At 49.5% G+C, this 21,175-nt stretch overlaps 1 protein-coding gene across 1 annotated transcript in view; it reads left to right on the forward strand.

Annotated features, from left to right (window-relative positions):
* Positions 1-637: 637 nt before the first annotated feature.
* PTGFRN (prostaglandin F2 receptor inhibitor) overlaps positions 638-21,175 on the forward strand; it is a 70,115-nt gene continuing 49,577 nt past the window's right edge. Inside the window, exon 1 of the mRNA XM_039841308.1 lies at positions 638-810. Coding sequence (XP_039697242.1) covers positions 762-810 — 49 coding nt within the window. The 5' untranslated portion in view covers positions 638-761. The remainder of the gene's footprint in view (positions 811-21,175) is intronic.

The following is a 21,175-nucleotide window of genomic DNA, read 5'->3' on the forward strand; positions in this document are numbered from 1 at the left end:
CCTTAAGGCCTCTGTACCGTGAAGAGGCCAGGGCCTTTCAAGTCCTTCCACCTCTTTCAGTCCGATCTGAATAATATTTGGCAAGGGCCAAGCCGCTGGCCAGTGGGTGCTCGGCTTGGGCCCGGTGGGTGAACGTGCGGACATCCAGCCGAGGGAGCAGTGGACAAGCGTGGGTGCCTCCAGAGCGGTGGAATGCTGGGTGTCCGGGAAAGGAGCTAAGCGATGGGATTTCCAGACCAGTCCTTCCAGGAAGGGCCAACTTTTAAAGGTCGGAGGAAAGTTTGTCGTGGGGCCGGGGCCCGAGGGGAGAGCTGGGTGGGCTGCGCCGCCGCCTCCCCTTTAAGCGGGCGGTCCCGGCGCTCGCTCCGTTACCTGGAGCGGGGAGGGGCTTGGGAAAGTTTGTGTTTGTTGCTGGCAGAGCGCCCGATGGGAGGCGCGGGCGGGCGGGCGCTGCGGCTCTTCCCCCGGGCTGTCGGGAAGCGGCCGGGGCTGCACGTTGGCGCGGCGGGGCGGCTCCGGCGCCCGCTCGCGGCTCGCGGTGCCCGGCGGCGGGGGGAGGGCGGGGAGGAGGCGGGCGGACGCGCGGGAGCGGGGGGCGCACGTCCGCCCAGGCGGGGACCGCGCGGCTGGCGAGGGAGCGGAGCAGGCGCGCGGCCCGGGCGGGGGAGCGCCGACTCCGGAGCAGCCGGCGCTGGCGGCGGCGGAGGAGCAGAGGCGGCGGGGAAGGAGGCGGAGGCGGGGGTCGCTCCCGCGCGGCGAGCATGGGGCGCCCGGCGCCCAGGCCGCTGCTGCTGGTGCTGCTGTCGCTGGGTGAGTGCGCGGGGGGCTGGCGGGCCCCGGGGAGGCGGCGGGGCTCGGCGGGGCGCGGCCTGGGGCGCCGCGGGTGCCGGGGCCGCTCCTGGGGCGGGGTCTGGCTGCGCTGCGCGGGCGGCTCGGCGCGGCGGGGGACCCCCGCGGGGCCTCCCGGAGCAGGGCGAGAACCCGGCCCGGCCGCGCGCCCGGTGCCGGTCGCCGCGCCGCCAGGCCGAGCCTCGCCCCGGCACGTGCGGGGGGGAGTGGCCGGCGCCCCGCCGCCCCCAGCCCTCCCTACCTGTTGGCCGCCGGGAGCCCGGCTCACCTTGAACTCCCGGCCCGGAAGGTGCCTGCGGCCCCGGACCAGGGTCCCCAGCTCGCAATCGGAAATGTGCGCCTTTGATCTGCCCCGCCATAGGCGAGACCCACGGACTCGCTCGGCGCACAAACCCGGGCTGAGCTGCCTTTCTAGGGCAGCCAGGGAATCCACCAACTTCCTCCCCCGAAGGTCACGGGGCGGCCCGAAGCGCTGCCATAAAAATCGGTGTGCGAGACCTGTCTGTCGTGCTCGCTGTGACTAGAGCTTCTGCCCCAGTCTTTTGCTTTTTTTTTTTCCTCCTTGAGGCTGCCAAGGTCCACATTCACACACAAAGCCCTGGGAGTCTTAGCTGCTCCAACTTTTCCTACCTGTTACTTGTCCCCCTTTTGCTGTCCCCTGTCTTCCACGCTCCCCAAACCTTGGTGCCTCTTGATAATTTGGCCCAGCGCTCTCCCCTCAACCCAAGGAATCTTTGGTGGGGCTTTTCCCTCTCCATTTTCCTTTTACTCGAAATACACAGACACCATCTTCACGTAGGTACATGTGGTTATCTTAATGTGGCTGTATGAACATAACCGTGTGGTTATCAGCTGCAGAAATACATCTGTTTATTAAGCGCCCCCCATGGTTCCCCAGGGCTGACCCTTAAGTGCTTAGATGTTTTTGAATCCTTTTGGCCCGTGTCAACCAGAGCAGAATGAATCCTGCGACCCGACCATGGGTTTCCGTCCCAGCCCCTGGGGGAGGCAGATCAGGATCTTTTGTGGAGGGCCTTCTGTGTGGCGTCGGCCCCAGGCAGGCCCCAGCTGCACGCGGGGCAAATGACTGCTCTGCACTTCACTGTCAGAGGGTCCCGGTGGAGCCTTCCACAGCCACAGCGGTCCTGCTGGCTCCCGGGCTCTGCCCCAGCCCCCATGACTCCTGGTTCTGGTGGGCCAGGCTTTTCTAGCTGCTGCTGCTGCTGCGTTGTCTTCACCTCCAAGGGGGTTTCTGGAACTCTCTCCCCAGCAGAGCTTCTCCAGCCACATTGCTTTAGCTATAGCCATGTGCAGAAAGCTCCCAGGTCTTTCACTTAGTTCTGTAGCATTCTTCCATGGTCTTGGACCCTAAGTGCTTTTGTTCTTTCCCTTTCCCTCTGGAACCCTGGTGCTCCTGGTGATTATCCATGACAGTTAACTGGCTGACAGGTTTGGGTCCAACAGGGCAGGGCCATGGCCAGTTGTCACGGCCAGTCGTTGCAGAGGTGTGCCCTGCACAAGGCTAGGAGCTGCTATTCACTTCATAGCCTGAGAATGACTCCCCCCTCGAGCTGTGCAGGTCACAGCCTGTGTGCCACCAGAGGCAGTGGGGTTAGAAGTTTGAAAAAAAGATTCTATAACTATGACAAGGGAGAGAAAGGGAGAGGCGAGAGGGCAAAGGGAAACTAGCAAAAGTAGAAGTGGGGAACGCACAGCTTCCGGACATCTTGGTCGTATAGCAGAGTAACCTGCGCTGACGGACACCTCATGTTAACTACACACAGGAAGGTCTGTGTCGCCAGCCAGGGCCCTTTCCCCTGACAGTTCCCTGAACTTGAACCTGCTCACTGCCCCACGGACTCTCACTCCGTGTGGCTTCAGTCTGACCTCTGAGAAGCCCTCTCTGTTGACTCCCTCTAGCACTGTACTGAGTCCTGAAACTCAATATGTTGATTAGCAAGATCACCCTTCCTCTTGTGTTGCATCCTGGGCATAATCTCGCTGTCACTTTCTTTGACCTCCGCGTTCATACTGCCCCCTCGGTTCTCTGGCTTTTCCCGTAACGCAGACTCAGACTCCAGCTTCTTCCTGTCCTTCCTGTCTCTGCAGCTGCTGTTCCAGCCCAGGTGGCGATAGTGCCCTACACGGCTAACTTGTGGCATTGTCCCGGTTGACTTTTTTCCTCCCTTCTAAGTTCCTCATTTTTCTGAAGGATCAGTTTCGGGGGCCCTGCCTTTGCGCGTTGGTTCTGTACGACTTTCCTACAAAGAGGTGTTCCCCTTTCTCTTCTCTCCCCTCTAGTCTTCTCTCTGATTCAGATACTCGATTCTAAGTAACCCGCTTGCTGTCCTTTTCATGGGCTGAATGTAAACCTTCTGGCATTTCCATTTCTCCTGGCCTTGGAATGCCTCTACTACTTCTCTCTTGCCTGCGTATTTCTCTTTTCCCATAAAACTCACTTCCTCCATGAAGCTTTCTTAAATAATCCTACCTATCACCATCACATCAGAATCCGCTCAGCTTCATAGAGCAATCCTTCACTGCTATTGCCTGTGTCTGACTTATCTTGTTTATCCATTCAGCACAGCACATTTCGAATGTCCATAGCAGTTCCATAGAGTGTCCCAGACAAATGCCTCACTGGGGGTGGTTGGGGGTGGGACGGGTGGACAGATAATAAAACAGCTAACTACAAGACAGAATGAAATACCTGACTTAGAAACCAAGTAGGAAGCAAGGGAGAGAATGATTTTGTTTTGACTTCACATCGGGATTGATTTTGCTAAAGAGGTGACATTGAGCTGAGCCTTGAGGATAATTAGAATTTTGAAAGAAAGGATGGAAGAGCATTCTAGGCTCTGGGGAAAGGCACCATGCGCGGATGAGCGAAGGTACATGACTCCTTCAGAAATGACGTGAAAGTTCGCCTAAGTGTAGGTGGGAGGAGGAGGATGTAATGAGTGATCAAACTGGAAAGGTGAGTTTGAGGTGGATTCCGAAGGCTTCTCATGCTGTGCTGCGGGGTCTGAACCATGCGGGGTGGGCTCATTGGCCTGTGGGTGCTGCCACGCATCCTGTGCTGCTTCCATCATAATGCTTATCTAGCTCATTGTCTAATTGTCTGTCCTGGTCTGAATCCTCACCCTGATTATACTCCCTGGGGGCAGGGCCCATGTTGGTCTTGTTCACTATAGCATCCCTGTCACTAATAGGGTGCCTGCACATAGTAGGTGTTCAGTAAATATTGTCTGTGAATACTTGTCTGTATCCTTTTATCTGTGGCTGATGGGTAGCCATTGAAAGTTCACAGGGTGAGATTAACACAGCACACTGATCTGTTTGAGGAAGGTAAGTCCTCTCTAGTGTGCCCCATGAATTAGAGAGTGGAAGGTGTGAAGATTGTGGAGAGTGATTACCACATTTTCTCTAAATTTGTGCTTTTTAAAAATTTGCATATCCATTGAAGTCGTTTTTAAGTGACAAAAGCATTATATCTCTATTTTAACATTCACTATAACATAGAAGGGTATTATGTTAATTAGGCAGGCGGAACTGCTTTAACAGATAGACTCAAAGCATGGTGGTTCAGACAATAGACCTGCCCTTCCTAACAGTCCCAAGGGGGGATGTTTCGATGAAAAGGTTGGTGGGATCCATGCTCCACACAGTCATCTGGCTCCCAGGCTGATGGCACTTCTGCCGTCTTCAACCTATGGTTTCTAACGTCACTTTGGTTGTCACCATTGCCCTTCCGGCCCCACAAAGGGTGAAAGAGTATGGAGGAGCATGTATGGAGGCTTCGCGGCCAGACTTGGAAGTGGCATTCATTGTTTCTGTGCACATTCCATTCGAGAGAAGTCAGTCCGTGCCACACTAGCTGCAAGGGAAGCTGAGGAATACAGAGTAGCCTGGCAGCCGCATGCCAGCGACTCTGGGAGATGAGAAGAACAAATCTGGGGACCGGTGGCAGCCTCTGTGACGGTTAGAAGGGATATAAGGTTAAAAAAAAATGCACCCTCCCCCCCGCCCCCAGGCACAGCGCTCAGATCTAATGGATGTGCATCTGTATCTCGAATAATTTATTCTTTTCTCAGAGTTTCTATACAAGGCTCTGCACCTAACAGGTGCAGAATAGAAATAACAGCTCTATAGAGGGCATGCAGGTCAAGCATCAGGCTCTTTATGTGTATTATTTAATCCTCACAACTACACTTTGAGGAAGGTACCGCTATTTCCTTCATATTACAGGGGAGGAATCCCGACACCCAGAAAAGTTAAGCAACTTGTCCAGAGTCATTTAGCTTCTCTGTGGCAGAGCCGTGTTTGATCCCAGGACTCCGTTCTGCCTCTGCTGAGGAAGAGTTGGCTCGTGGTCGCCATAACCTTATTGCTTGAGGTTAAGTTTAGGTGAAAAAGGGTGACAGTGGTTTGAAAGCAAAAGTGCAGTTAACTAAGAGGGGCTGTGCCAGGACGCACCTCACAGATGTGGCACCTGCATCGCCTAGCGGGGCACAACACCTCCGAGGACAGGGACTGAACTTCACCTTCCTCCAGAAAGCAGTGAAGCAGGAGAAACCCTAGTGAATTCACCCAGCCTCGTGGGCTTTGAAGTGCTGTGGCCTCAGGGATTCCTGGGCACTCATTTTAGCCTTGTTAACAATTCCTGTATCTGCCAAGCTGATTAATGCCTGCCCTGGCTATAATTATTCTTATTAGCCTGCTGAATAGGAACCTCGTTGTCGGTGCTCATTCCTTACAGGGCAGTCGGGCCAGTCGGCATTTATATGGCTATTTTGTTTGAATGACGAGTCCTGAGCAGATTTTTACCCCATAGATTGAACGTACATTTTCATACTGGCGCTGTGACTGGCAGTTAAATAAGGTGTGTGCTTGTCTGTCAGTGTGCGACTGCGTCTCACTTTATCAAATGGAGTTGGGGGGAAGCTGTCAGGGCAGTTCGTAGCTATTCAGTTTGATTGTATTGGTTTCTTAAAGGCAGGCTAGCAAGGCCATTCGACTCTCTGCTTTGGGAAAATAACCTGAATGGGCAAAAATTCTTCATAATTTATCTGCTGGAAGGGCCCAGTACTGCAGTTGGCACAGTTAGTGGTTTTTTAGATCTTGGAATATTTCCCCCTGACACCAACTGTAGTCTCTGTGAAGCAACAGACTTAGACCCAGTAGTTAACGCTGTCCCCGCCAGCAGCGTGGTGTTCTGTAGACTAGGGGTAGTGGCACTGTGTGCACGTTTGTGTTCTTCGAATGCTGATTTCTCCACAAGGCCCCCTAAGTGTTTGTGTGAGATTATGGAGTCGCTAGGCAGCATGATTCGAGTTTAAGTATGATGTTCTGGGACCTTAATTGCATCCTGCTTCGCACCTTTATAAGCAGCTGAAACGTGAAAGTGTTTGTATCACTCATGATATTTCAGGGGAATGGAGAAACACTGGCTCTGGTGTTGCTAGGATGAATTTGGTTTAGAACTGTGCATAAAGGTTCACGGCGCTTTTCAGAATGGGTGCTACCTTTGAATCCTAATAAGGTAGAGGGGAATGTGCAGACAGAGGGGTTACTCCTCAGACCTTCAAAGTGACAACTCGCCAAGAACATCCCAGTAATGGCTCTTCCTTGTTCTTATTTAAAGCCGGACTGGGCCAGGACGTCCAAATTTGCTGGCTGTGGTAAGAGACCCACGTGAGTTTGAGGTGGGCCGCAGGCATGTCATGATATTGATGCTCTCAGCCCTGGAGCCCACAGGTCACAGATGTCTCTAAACCAGAAGCCATGTTTGCCCTGAGAGCCTTACAGATGTGATCACTTCCTGTGTGTCCTATGATTTGAAGGAGGTCGGCAGTTATCTCTTTTACCCGGTGAACCTGAGTCCTTTAGCCCCACCCTGGCCTTGGGATGAACTGTTTGAAGATGGAAGTTGAGAAGCTGGGGGGACATGATGAGAAGCTCATTTATTCATTCAGCAAATATTAAGGGAGTGCTTACTGCCCCAGGCTGGGCATTGTTCTGAGTGCTGAGAATTCTGCAGTGATCAGAGCTGACTTAGATCTGCTCTCCAGGGGTGGGGCCGGATGCACCAGCCCTATGATTGGTGGTGTCACCAGAAGGTGCAGCACCACCTGGATGAATGAGGTGAAGGTCAAGGGCAAGTTCTGGGAAGGCCTGCAGTTAGGGGACAGGAAATGGAAGGGAGAGTTCTGGAGGGGGCGGACAGAGGGATGGCCACAGAACCAGGACAGCACTCTGCCGGAAGCCAAGCAGAGATGGGTGCAAATGGAGTCGTTGAAGAGGGATTGGTCAAATGCTGCCCAAAAGCCAGGAAGATAACGATTAGCCGTGGCTTTGGAGACCGAACAGGAGGGAAGTGAGAGGTGGACGGGGCGAGGTGTGGGGAGCGGTGTGGTGTGGGGAACACACCGTCTGCCATGCTCGCCACCTTCGCAGCCCTAAGCATGGCCACAGAGTCTCCAGACGTGCCAGTTAGAGGATGTATATGTGTTCCCTTGTTTCTCTGCACAAATGGAGCGGTTTTCCCGCGTTCTAACGGATGTCTACTTCCATGTTGACGGGTGGAATTAACCTGCTCCCTGCAAGCTGCACTTAGGCCTGTAGCTGGTAGTTGGAATCTCTAGCACAGGGACTTTGTGGCAGTTCTGTGACCCGTCTTTCTCCCATCTTCATCCGCTAAGGTTTCAGCAGTTTTGTATTACAAGTAAACCATTACATGTGTGTATCTAAACCGTTTCTGCTCTCGTAAATGACTCGTGCAGAGAAGGAATAGGGCGCAGGCACTGGAACCATCCGTTTGAGCCCTGCCCTCTAGCGCTGTGAAACTTGGACAGGCTTCTTAACCTCTCTGAACCTCAGTCTCTACACCTATAAAATGTAACTAAGACCTCTCCTGCAAGTTTGTCGCGAAGGTTAAAAACAATCTAGAAAAATGAAAACATTGCACTTCATGTATGTAAATCCCTAGAAATTTGCTACTCAGGATGGGGTCTGCGGACCAGCTGTATCGGCAGCGCCTGAGAGAACCACGTGGGCCAGTCTGCACTGCAGCTAGATCGCCAGGGGACGCGAAGGCATGCTGACGTTTGAGACGCCCTGGTTTGGAAGACGCCCTTGACGCACAGGTTCTTTGGTAGCCCAGGCTTCCTGGGTGGACTGAGGCAAGGGCCACGGTCAGAGTCAGAGCTAGAGGAGCGTGGGTCTGTGGTAATGGGGCAGGCGCCCAGTTAGCCATGAAGAAAGGGGTCAGGCCTGGGGTGGAGACAGTCTGCCTCGGTTTCCTGACTTTATGCCACCAGGTGTGGCAGCCTGGGAGCAAAGGCGGGACTTGATGTGATCTCTCCTTGTGATGAGAGCGGAAAGATGAGGGATGCGGGGATCTGTAAGGAGCTGTGATAGCATCACAGCCAGCTGGCCAAGAAGTCCAGGTGGGAGGGGCAGGTGAGTGAGGCTGGAAGGCCTGATGAATCGCAGAAGGTTTGAGGGACTAGAGGACGTGATGAGGGTTAAAAAGATTCAGAGGCACAGGGGCGGGTGTAGGCGGGGAAGGTAGGAGGTCAGGATCGGGAGAGGTAACTTCTGTGTCCAGGGTCTTGAAAGTGGAAATATGAAAGGTAGTGGGCTGGGTGGGCAGTGGCCAAAATAAACCCTTATCCAGCATTTTCACCTCTCATGTCATTTTGGCCAGTTTACCTCTGGATTGGGCCCGAGCGGATTAGGACAGCGGTCTCCAACCTTTTTGGCATCAGGGACTGGTGTTGCTGTGAGAATCTAACGCCTGATGATCTGAGGTGGAGCTGAGGCGGTGATGCTGGTGCTGGGGAGCGGCTGCAGATGCAGATGAAGGTTCAATTTGCTTGCCAGCTGCTCACCGCCTGCCGTGCGGCTCAGTTCCTAACAGGCCATGGACCAGTACCAGTCTGCGGCCCAGGGGTTGGGGACCCTTGGATCAGGAGACGGCAGCGTGACTGTTTAGAAGCATCAGTCCCAGGTGTGGCAGGGAAAAGGCAGTAAGTTCCCTGTGACTAAGATGAATTGCGGGTTGGGGAGCAGGTGTGCTGAGAAGGAACCAACATGAGGATTATTTCCTCCCTAAGGAATTCCTTCTTACCTCTTAAATAGCACTTATTTTGTGCCAACCACTGCACTTTTCATATATTAACTCATTTAGTAGGCTTCATAACTCCACGAGGTGAGTACTATTACCCCTGTTTGATAGACGAGGAAACTGAGTCACAGAGAGGTGCAGTAACCTGCTCAAGGTCAAGTAGTCAGTGGCAGAGCTGCTGGGATTCAAACCCAGATGGCCGGGCTCCAGAGTCTGGCTCATAACCACAGTACCCTGTTCTGCCTCTCTGTGTTAGTCAGATAGTCGAACATGTTTGAAAACATAGAAAGGAATTGATACAATTAGCCAAAATGTGACACCGTTTGTTTCCTTGTCTTCTGAAACACTAGGCTTGTTTTCTGGCCCTTGATCTTCCACTCAGTAGTTTTCTGACCTTGCTGAATATCTTTAGCCTCCTTAACATAAGGGGCTGGGTAGCTGATCCCAAAGGCCCCTTTCCATCTCTAGAATTCTTTGAGTCCACACTGACCCCTGCTGTGGGCCATATGGGCTGCTTGGTCCAGCCCTGGCTCCCCGCCCCTCTTCCCCAGCATTCCTCCTGTGTCTCTTATCTCTCACCTGCCTGGCACCTTTCCACAACAGGGCGGTCGGGGCCTCGGAGGGCTCTGGGAATTGTTTGTCATTCTGTCACTGTATCAGCAACTACTTCCTCCTCCCAGCCCATTTCCTGTGCTGTGAAGCTGGCATCTTTCCCCTTGGTTCACTAGGTTATGGAGGTGTCCCCACCGCCAGGCTAACTGCGCTCTCAGACGGACTTCTAGGAAAAGTCACAGAAACGATAGAACCATTAAGGTGTTTCTAGGTGACAGGCTGTTGCTTAGTACTGATTTTGGCGCCAGTTTTGTTGAGGACGTCAGCCGTGAGCAAGCGGGGTTGAGTAGTCAAGGCTCAGTCCTCAGGAACGTGACAGCCCTCAAGTCTAGGGGAGAGCCTGGCAGACGGCGATGCCACACGGGTTCTCCTTTTCCGAATGCCCCAGGCCACAGCAGGAAGAGACACAGACATCGTCAGATGTGTCCAAACGTTGCCAGCACTTTGGATTTTCCACCTTCCCAATGGGTAGGAGAGTTGGAATTCAGACATCTCCCATCAGTAGCCTTAATTGGCCGAGAAATGTGTTCCCGGTGTTTGGGGACTTTCTTCCTTTTAATTCTCTCAATCTGAAAGGGGAAGTTTCTAAATGAAGCTGGATGCAATGCCAGCTTAAAGGCTACAGCTTGGAAAACCTCCATATTACTAAGAACCTGTGTTTATGACCTTGGCCTTCACTGCATCTTGGTTACTTTTGAGGTGCAACCCCTGCTGCTGACCCAGTGATGTTCTCTCACTCGTCTTGGATGCGGGCATTTTTGAGTCTCATCAAGAACCCTCTAGGAGTGAATTCTTGCCTGTGTAAAGTGGCTTGCTATCTTTTGCTATTCTGGAAGTAAAGGGATGGACAGTGCTTTCTAAATGCGCTGCCCCCTTAGGATGTCCTAAGAACAGAATATTAGCTGTTTTGGTGTCTGTCCAGTGTGCTGCCACTTTGCTTATGCAGCAGTGAGGAGTTAAAAAACAAAACAAAACAGCAGACAAAACCACTTTGGCATAGCTATTCATTTCCATTTTCTGAAGGCTGGCACATTCAGATGTTTTCTTATTAGAAGGCACTATAGTCCGTCTTTCTTGAGAAATCCATATGGTAAATTCCAAGTGAAGACCATGTATAGGGCCTAGTGCAGAGCCTGGCACATGGTGGGCAATGAGTCATGTTGGTCAAAGTCACAAATTGGGGCCCAGCTTTAAACCCACACTGCAGTACAAGGCATTTCCACTTTTCCTTGTGGTCTTATCTTTTTAGTACTTCTGCAGCATTTAGGGAGTATTTACCATGTTTCTGACACTGTGGGAGGTTACAAAGGAATTAGGAAATGGGGTGCACCATGAAAACTGAACCGGTTGTAACTGAAGAGCAGAGTGGATCGCTGGGGCTTTTTAAACACCTGGTGGATGAATTGTTTGTTGGCCGTGATTATGGAGATAAAACGGGGACCTGGAGCTGTTGCTGTGGAAGGTCCTTCGTGGAACAGGTGGGACTGGAAAGTGGTTTGAGCTGGGAGCAGGAAAAGCATTTCAGGTATGAAAATGGCCAGTGCAGTTTCTCCGAGGTGGGAGTGGATGAGCGTGTGGGGGTTGGTGTCCCATTTGGGGATTAGCTGACTTAAGCTGGACAAGTAGGGACCTCAGAGGGGAGGTCTTCAGAGGGGAGGTTGGCGGAGAGAAAGAAGGTGAGCAAAGTCACCCCAAAAGATGTTGGCAGCGCTGTCAGCACCTGCAGAGCCGCTAAGAGCCCACATGCATGAGGCCAGTGAGCTCTGCGGGGCTTACAGGAAGCTAGTCTGCTAAATTAAGGTGATACGTCAGGCCATAATCCTATTTTTGGTTGTTTCTTACAAGGAAAATGGCTCATAAAACAATTACTGATGTTCCCCTTAGGTAGTTTATTGGAGCATTTCCTCAAAGGACTATCACCTGATAAGAGACTCAGATAAGTTTTAGCGGAAGGATGGGGAATTGTAGATGGCTTTCTATGGAAACAAGCTTTATGCCGCCACGTGATCTATTCATCAGAGCCCCACTTTCTTAACAGTTTACCCCACCAGCAAGTTTCATCTGAAACATCGGGATGAGCCCCAGAAAGCTTCCTGCCATCCCTGGCTCGTAAGTGCCGGGGAAGGTACCTCTGTTCCCACACCTCTGGAGTGTCGCAGGGGTACCAAGGTGGCTTCACCGCCCAGCTGCACCCTCGGGGACCCGCAGGCCTAATGGACTTACCCACGCTGCAGCGGTGACAAGGCAGGGTCTCTGTTCTGCCTGGTGTGCTCAGTGTTGAAGGCACTTGGGCCTCCAACAGAGAAGTGTTGACAACTGAGCACATAGCCAAATTTCAGTGACGACTCGGGAAGTTTTCCCAGGTACCCCTCACTCTGTGCCCCTACGAACGGCTGTCTGATCTCTGCCCACGTTGCCCCGCTTCTGTTTTTATATTGTCTTGGAATGATTTCCATTTGGGGCTCAAAGTCAAGCCTCACTTTCCCAGGAGGTGGTGGTGGGGCGGGGGACGCATTCTGACCGGGGGTGCTGCTGCCTGTAGCAAGGGCCTCCCTGTATCAGTTCCTTTGTCGTGGGCTGGCGCTGAGCCACGTGCCTTCAGAGCACAGCCCTCGATGTCTCACGGCCCAATTATCGGGGTGAGTGTTGGTCTTTCTTACCCCAGATGGTAATGTCAGCACCATGAAAGCAGGATTATGTCTATTTTTGCTTATCCCAGTGTCTAGAAATTCTAGTCTTTGAATGAATTAACTTATGTGTGTTGAAAACACCATTGTCTCCCATGTAGATATACATCTGTCATATAGACACTATATGACACATAAGAAATACACATATAAAATCTGTTTCGTGGACCTTAAGTCATAAAGGGGGCAGAGGTTAGCTGTGTGTCCTTACTGTCTTTGGTATGTGTATTTAGTGTCTTTTTTTGGGGGAGGTTACTACTATATTTCCTGAATTGCTTGTGATTTCTTTTCTAAGACAGAGGTTTCTAGGGTGGGATAGGAGAAAATGGAGTCTGCCCATGAAAAAGAAGAGATGAGAAAGTCTCCAGCCTTCCTCGAGTGATTGTCTCAGATTTTTCTTCGGCAGCTTCTGTGGAAGACGAGTGACTCACGGGTTCTCCTCCCTGTCTCTCCACTCCCTCCACCCCTTCCTCCCTTTGCGGGATCGACACAACCTTCCCCGCTCCGACTGGCATCTGCTCCCTTCCTGGGCCTCCGCTGGGTTGTTCACGGTGTGGAGAAGCAGACGTCTGCAGTAACAGTGCAGGCTTCAAGCGCCTCGTGGCTGGGTCAGTCCCCGCCGCACGCCGCCTGCTCGTCATCACTGTTCTAACGAGCAGCCAGCCCCGGCCACGTTGCGGGAAGGGGCAGCAGGGCTGCTGCCTGAGCTGGGCATCACTCGAGAGCTGTAGAAGAGACAGAGTCCCTCAGCTCCTGAAGCCACCGGTCTAGCTGTGAAGGCGTGACATGGACACGGGAAGAGAGGTGGCATAGCAGAAGTATCCAGGGATTGTTAGAAAAAAATGCTGAAAGTGTAGAGGAAAACAAGACCGTTCTGGGCCAGTTTAGACGGGTGTTCTTGCAGGAAAGGTGAGACAGCCGGCAGCCCTCTCTACCTGTTTATACCACTACCTGCATCTTCTCTCTACCTGCGTATACATTTATAGGCTTTAGCAACGTGTCTGGATTGGGGACCTTTTGTAAGGAACTGAAGCATCTGGGTCATTGGCTTCTCTGAAAGCCCCCAACAAGAGTGATAATAAAACTGATCTGGCAAAATTTGGGGTTCGGAATACTGAAATTGTAGCACTTTCTGGGGTGCTGAGAACTGGTCTCTAGACTGATGTGTGTTGTGGCCACTCACCATATGCTCTTCACTTTCTGTGATGAGCTTTGCAAAGAGCTTTTTGAAAATTCATTGATGAGGGGCCGTTTCTGATATAAGTGAGATTAAGTTACTCCTGTTAACCCACCCAGGCGATGATCCAAAGATCAATTCTGGCTCCAAAATTCCAGTTTGCAGAAACTCATTGAGCAGGGGTGATTGCGGGCACGGCATCCCCAGGCGTGTTGCCGGGCTGGGGCTGTGATGGTGAGCTCTGCCCCTTTAGGGGGCTCCCAGTCCAGCGAGGGTGGCAGATAAGCTCGGGGTGATCATGGCAGTCATGCTCAGTGGACCCTCAGTAGGCATGTTCTGAACTCTGTCTGGGGCTGGGGACCAAGCCAGGAAAAACTTCTGCAAGGTGGCTGCGTCTGAGCTCATTAAATCATGACGATCAGTAGGTCTTGGTCTGGCAGAGAAGGGGCGGGTTATTTGTTTCGTGCAGAGGGAAGAACATGGGTAAAGAAATACACCTGTTTATAAAGCCATGCTGGTCTTGCATGGAGAAAACTTTTTTTGTGTGGCTGGAGTGGGGGGTTGAGTTCTAGGGTGTTCAGAGGGAAAGATTTGAGAACTGGAGAGAAAGTCGTAAGATTGTGAAGAGCCTCAAATGTCACCTGAAAGAATTTGAGTATGATGTGGTGGGTGAGTTTGTCTGTCATTTTTGGTTCTGTCTTCCCTAGGATGCTCTTAAGTCCCTCGTGTCCATTATTTACTTGATATTTTAGAAGATTCCCATTGTCAGAGGACTCATTCTTCCCACCTTTTCTGCAGAGCTGCCAAAATGTTCTGTCTTTGTGACTCTGATACTTGGCTGGCTGTCGGCCCATCAACTTGCCTGATGATGTGGTTCTGCACATAGTAGGTGTGCAGTAAAGAACTGCTGAATGAAGGAATGAAATATCAGATCGATAGAGTTAAAGTCTTTTCCTTAAAGGGCACGTGAATCCAGAGCCTTTTACTGTTCAAGCCAGACTACTGCCCTGCTCTCCTTCCTAGGCCTCACTGGGGAAGTGGGGTGTTGACCCCCGTACCACCCATGGCATCCGTAAACGTCAAGGGCAGGCTTAAGGCCTTGTTGGGAGGAGGGGGTGAACAAGGCTAAAGAAGAGAAGAAAATGGGCATAAGAAACAGTAAAATAGGGGGAGAGAGGACACAGCTGCCTAAGGTAAGGAGTTGGGCGCGGTGGTTTCACCACCAGTTAACTCGGGTGCCTTTCACGCCCAGTTGTGAGTTTAAATCCTCTGCGAATCCCCCTTTCTCTTTAAACTAGAGGCTTAAGGGAGGACCAGGTGTTCACACAGAACTTGGCAGACAGGCTGGCCGGTTCGAACATGGAGGGGATTGAAAATGGCTGAGTAGCGAGGGATGCTGGGTGGTACTTGGGCCTCTAGCAGCTGTTAATTTTATAGAATGCTCAAAATCATCCTTGTGGATAGATTATGCCTCAGCCTTTTCTGTCTCTGGTCCCTAGGCAGAGAATTCTTTAAATCATTTCATGTTTATTGAGTTATTTGGGTTACTGATTGGTTCAGGTCGCCTCAAAATGTTTTTGCATCTTTTCTTCGTTCTTTGGTCACCTAACATCTTAGAACCTCAGTTTCCTGATTTGATCCCTTCAAGGTCGAATAGTAAATGATGGGAACAGGATTTGCAAACTATAAAGCAGTGCTATAAATGTGAGGTGGTTTTTGTCAATTACCATATCCTTGAGGGGAAAGCTGTCTTTTCAATACTTGGCTTACGCTGTCAGTTACGAGTTCCATCAGAGAAGCGGAGCCTCTGTAACTGTTATGGAATAAGGCACTGATTAGGGGAATTAGGCATTGCAGAGCTGTGGGAGGAGCAGAGGCAAGTGAACGCTGCAGAAGGGGAGTTGGAAGCCACGAGTCAGGTGCACCAGTGCAGGTGGACAGGTTGGCGGCTGCAGAGGAATCCGGGACCGGGGCAGAGGGGGACTGCAAAGAGGGGCTGGCCGAGGAGTCTGCGGAAAGGTGATTGTCTCTTCAGAGCTACCTCTTCTGATTCGCAGCCAAGCACTGGGTGGTCGTGGGGTGTGAAAGAGCCGGGAGCAGAGCGAGGACACGCTGGTGCCCACGAGCAGCTGCTGCTTTCCTTCTCCCTCCAGATCTCAAGTGCACTTCTCTCTTGTCCAACTCTGACCCAGAACTGCACAGCGAAGAGGATTCTGGGAAATGTAGTTCCAACTTCGCCACGTTGACCCAGAGCAAAACCCCACAGTTTCATAATGTAAAATGAAAGATTTTGCATTACTCTGGCTTCCCAGTATCTCTCGAAGGCCACAGAACTGGAACCAAAGTCATGGCTGGATGACCTAGTGATTCACTGGTAAGAAGTCCCTTTCGTTCATGATCCAGTCTTTCAGAGGTGACTTGTCCTCGTCCTCGTCCTCGGTGGCTGGTGGTACTGGATCTCCTCCTGTCTTCCTCATCCTTCCTGTTTGTAGTGCCAGAGGCGATGCGCTGGTCCTCTCAGCAGCAGAAGCTAAGTAAAGTTGCATTGACCTGGAAGAGCCTGCCAGTTCTGCTGGATCGCAAAATCTTTCTTTCACCAAGTTCTTGTTTGACCTGGGAGACTAGATGCTCACTCCTTTTCCTCGCCCTGCGTGAAGGCTGGAAGTTTCCTGGATGTGAATGGCTACAGGCTAGAGCCAGGAACTGTCGTGTAAATGTTCATTGAGAACAAGGTTTAGACCTCTGTTCCCATGATCTGCTGGTTCCCAATGCCCTTTCTTCATGCTTCTGCAGCCAGCTCAGGCCAGTGAGGCCTTGGGGAGTGCCTTCCCTGGTAATCCTGGCCCCCGGGGAAGTAGCACACTTCGTGAGATTTAGCAGCCACACCTGGACTTTGTCATCATTCTGAATTCTGTCACCTTTTCGTTTGTCAACTCTGATCTTTCCTTGTGTGACCATACCCTCTTCCCTTTACCCTTTTTGTATTCCCTCGTGGCTGTTGTACCTACTCTTCATCCTCACTGTGACTGTGACACCCCCACCCCCAGTCTTGAACATTCCTTCCTTCCGGTCCCCCAGGCCACTCTTCTTGGGCTCCAGCCCAGGGTGGACCCAGGTGGTCAGCATTTCAGCAGTGTGCTTGTGAACATCCTGGGAGACCCCTGCCGTATTTCTTTGCCAGTCCTCATGTCGTGTTTGAGTAATCCACTCCAACCACAGTCTCTCAGCCTACTAAGCCTTATCTTGCTCTGGGAAATCTCAAAACCAGTGCTTAGGGGACTGACCGGCTGACTATCCAGGATAAACTTCCTGCTTGTGCCCTTCGGTATACCTGTGTCGAGAAGGAACAAACCAAACTCTTTTGGCTGGTCTAATAATCAAATAGACATGAGACAGAGTAGCAAGAGAAAATGGCCCAATTTAACACATACGTGTGTACGGGAACCCCGCGTACATGAGGGAGTCGGGGACCCCAGATGCAGGAGAAGTTCAGAGACAGAAAGGAAACATGGGCATATAAGACATTCTGAGCTGGGGATGAGGTAAGGTGCCTGGGGGGCTTTAAAAGGTCACTGCAGGGTGATAAGAGTAGAGGCTTAGAAAATAGATAGGTTAAAAGAGGTTATCTCTGGTCATCTCTCATTATGAGCAAGACCCCTAATTCAAGTTCTTTTAGGCAGTTAAAGGGTGGAGTGGATGTTTCACTTGAGCCTGAAGCTAAAATTTTCTTTAGCTCAAAGTAATCTGCATACCACTGAGGCACATCTTGGGGTGGCTCGTTCTGAGCTCCCGTGCCTGCTCCGGGGTCTTTTTCATGGCTGTGCCCTCTCTTCCTTTCATCTTTGTCCTTTTTGTCCTGGCTCATTCTCTCCAGATCTCACACCACAGCACAGAAGGTGCCCGTCTGTGGAGGTCACCGGTGATCCCTCCGTGACCGATTCAGTAGCCCTTTCTCAGCCGCCATCTACCTTGACTTTTCTGAAGGTTTTACATTGTTCATTTTTTCTTCAAACTGAAACATATAATTGGAATCTGCTCTAGATATTGTGGAGGGGGCGGATATGAGTAAGAAACAGGTTCTGCCTTAGGAATTTGAAGTCTACCAGGAGCAAGTAGATGGGTATCTCTGTACGTAAAACAGGAGATGATACTCCCAACCCTTCGTTCTTGAAATTCTTACATCCCTTGGCTGCTGGGACATAAGAGTTTTCCGGTTTTCTTTCTCACTGGCTACTATTTCTCTTTGCGAACTTTTTTCCTTCTGCTTGTGTCCTAAATATATGGGAGTTCACTGTTATTTTGCCCCTTTCTCTCTTCTCTGCACTCTATCCCTTGGTGACCTCACCGAGTTCCACATCTTCACCTTTAGACAAATTCTCTCTTAACCCACCTCCTTCCGTGCATGTGATTCCACATTCATTCGGGGCTCATATCTTTTGGGGGCTTCCATTCCCCCTGCTTCGTGGATCCTTCAGCTTGTCTGAATCTCATCGACTGTTTCCTCCACTGTGTCCTCACCAGCTGTTAGCTTCCCTTCGGCGGGTCCATCAGTCGCTCCTGCTAGCATGGCTCAGAGATGCTGCCTTTCCGTGCCCAGCACTGCCCTTGTTTTGATTCTTATTACTTAATACCTCTCCTCTGTCGTCTTGTAGAGAGCTCCCAACTGACAGCTCCCAACAGGTCTCCCACGTGTCCACCCCAGTCCGCTCTCATCACTGTACTCTTTACCACTCCCCACGGGTCCCTTCCTAGGCTTTGCTTATGCTCCGCCCTTTAATTCTGGTCAGCTTCATCCTCAGTGTCTTCTGTCCAACGTCCCTTCCCCCCACCCATCCATTCGTCAAAGGCCCAATTCAAATGTTAACAGGCAGGAAGATTTTCACTAACCTTTTTGGAGGGACACTCACTTTTGAACTCCACGGTACTTATCAGTACCTCTCTGGTTTCTTATATCCTTCCTTATAATTTTTATGTTCACCTTTTGACCCTAAACATATCATACATTAAGTCCCTTAAAAAAAGATCTAGAGGCTGATTTACCTTTCTCTCTCATATATGGTCCAACACTGGAGCTTCTTTCTTAGTAGTTGTTGAATGAGTAACATTGTATTTGTCTAGTGTATCTCAATGAGGGATTAGCTGAACATCCATTTATTTATTTACTTATTTATTTATCTGTTTATTTATTTTTAATGATGATAAGGCCTGCTCTAGTAGAGCCTTGTTTGCGTTCGGATGGGATTTTGAAGTACTGCCATATGTGACTTCATTACACATTCTCTGCTGGCTGTAACTTGTTTAATGCATACATTGCTGCATTTTCGTCGCGTAGGGACTGTCTTGATGAAAGCTGGCACAGTCCTTTCCTGCCAGGTCCCTCGGTGGCAGACATGAAGAGACAAAAGTTTTTCATTTGTTGAGTCAGATACTCCAATAAGGGCTCTTTTAAGAGTTTACAAGTTTGACCTTCTGTGTGGTCATTTCTGGCTCACGTGTGGGCTGGGAACTCCATGAGGAGCTTCATAGGTCCCCAGTCCTTCTTTAAGGGGCCTTAGATGTCCTTTTATAAGGCAAACTAAAATACCAAAAGCTCTTTAGCTTCAGTATTTCAGCTCCACTTGTACCACTGGATCCAAAACAGCCAATCTTTATCTTGCCAATGGCTCCGATTGGAAATTCAGGCTGTTTGCTTCTAGGCAGCTCGATGAGATGGTAAAACGAGCAATAATAGAAACAATTGCAAGAATCCTTTGCTGTAGTCTGTAGGTCTTGATTTAGAATAATACTGATGATATGCAAGAAATAAAATCTCTTTCCCATGGATATCATGAGGGGGTGGAAGAAGGTAGATAAATACAGTTTAATCTTCGTTAGCTTTTCTCCTTAATGATTCCTCACGGTTGCAGTAGTGCTTGTTGCAATAAGCATTGAAGGAACAGCTGACCTTGAAAAACTTGCCTGATGTCTTGTATACCCCCCCATCCATTCTACATGGCAGAAGAAAGTTGAAAGCATTTAATTATTTGCTTGAGTACTTCAAAGGTAGGCAAATAGTAGTCAGGAAACAGTTACCTCTTGCTTATTAATTATCTGTATTGATGACAAGTCAGAGTAATGGGTTTCAAAAGTCCTTCCTATCTGATTTTGGAATAAAGTTCTCTTTACCTTTTTTTGAATGTGAAAGTGTGAGATGTTGCAGTTAGTATCATTTAAAATAATGAGAGTAGCAGGTCAAAAAAAGTTTTGAAGAAACTGGAAGATTATTTTCAGCAAACTCATTTCTCTATTTCATCTACTTCATATTGAGAATATATATATTTCCTCTTAGTAACTCATTTCTATTACTTCATTCTGCCTCTCTGGTTCACATTGCCCCTGGAGAATATGAAGTGTTTTATAGGGAATTTCAAGATTTCTTCTTCCTACTCAGAGCAAAGGCAAAATCAACAGAAAGTGGTAATATCAACAACACAGTTGAAGGCAAAACAAACCAACCCAGCCCATCTCTGTGTTGACTGTGTAATGTATAGGGCAGATACCTGAGTTTGAGGCCCTCGCTTAATTGCTATTATGACCTTTTGCAAGTTATTTACTTCTAGGAGTCTCAGTCCTGATTCCTCAGTTCTATGATGGAGGTGGTAGTATCTACTTTCTGGTTCTGTTCTGTGGGTTAATTAGGAAGAAATATGAGTAGTACTCTCAGTGCATGACATATGAAGGAGACACAGTATATTATTATTTCCTCCTCTGTCTGTATCTGAGTCTTGTTGTTGACAGACACATGGTGATGAATCCAAGTGAACCCATGGCAAAATAAATTCTTGAGAAATGCTTATATTATTTTAGCTGAAATTATAGATTTTTTGGTTAATCAAGTATTATTTATTCCCTTCTGCCCCCCATTAATTTATTTGTTATCCATGCTTTCATTTTTGTGGTTATTCCAGAGATTAGAACATTGTTGACTTAGTGTCTCCTGGTGGCCCTTATATCAATTCTGGGATAATGTAAGACCTTAGAACATTTAAGCTCCATTTATCCCACTTTTTCTCTCACTTTTTGTACTGTTGATGTCATATACTTTAATTTTGCATATGGTTTAAATTCTAGAAGACATTACTAATATTGTAGTATATCATCAGTACTCAGTAGACTTTCCCACAGTTACTCTTTCTTTTGCTCTTTATGCCTTTCTACCTTTCCAGAACTCCCTTTGGTATTTCTTTTTATTCATTCTCTTTCCTTTGTTGAGAGTTGGTTGAAAGCATATTTATTTAGACTTTTTTTTTTTAAAGGATTTCTCTCTGTGTAGAATTGCACATTGGCATTTATTGTCTTTCATGGCTTTAAAGATGTCATTCCATTGTCCTATGAGCATGTTTTCTGTTGAAAGTCAGCTGTCAGTTGTATCATCGTTCCCTTCTCTGTCTTTTAGCAGTTTTACTATGATGTACCGAGGTGTGGTTTTCTTTGTATTTATACTGGTCGTGATACGTAGTACTTCTCGAATCCGTGGCAAGATGTCTTTTGTTGGTTTAAGAAACATCTTAGCTCTTATCTCTTCAAAAATTAATTCGACCACATTCTTCCTCTTCCTGGGACTCTTACACATTTTAGCTTTTAAATGCCTCTCATGTGTCGTTTAAATTCTTTTCTGCATTTTTCATCTTTTTTTTATACCCTGGGTCTCAGTTTGGATATGTTACATTGACTTTATTTATG

Source organism: Pteropus medius, unplaced genomic scaffold (genome assembly GCF_902729225.1).
Source record: "Pteropus medius unplaced genomic scaffold, Ma_sr-lr_union100, whole genome shotgun sequence".
In the NCBI taxonomy this organism is placed as follows: Eukaryota; Metazoa; Chordata; class Mammalia; order Chiroptera; family Pteropodidae; genus Pteropus; species Pteropus medius.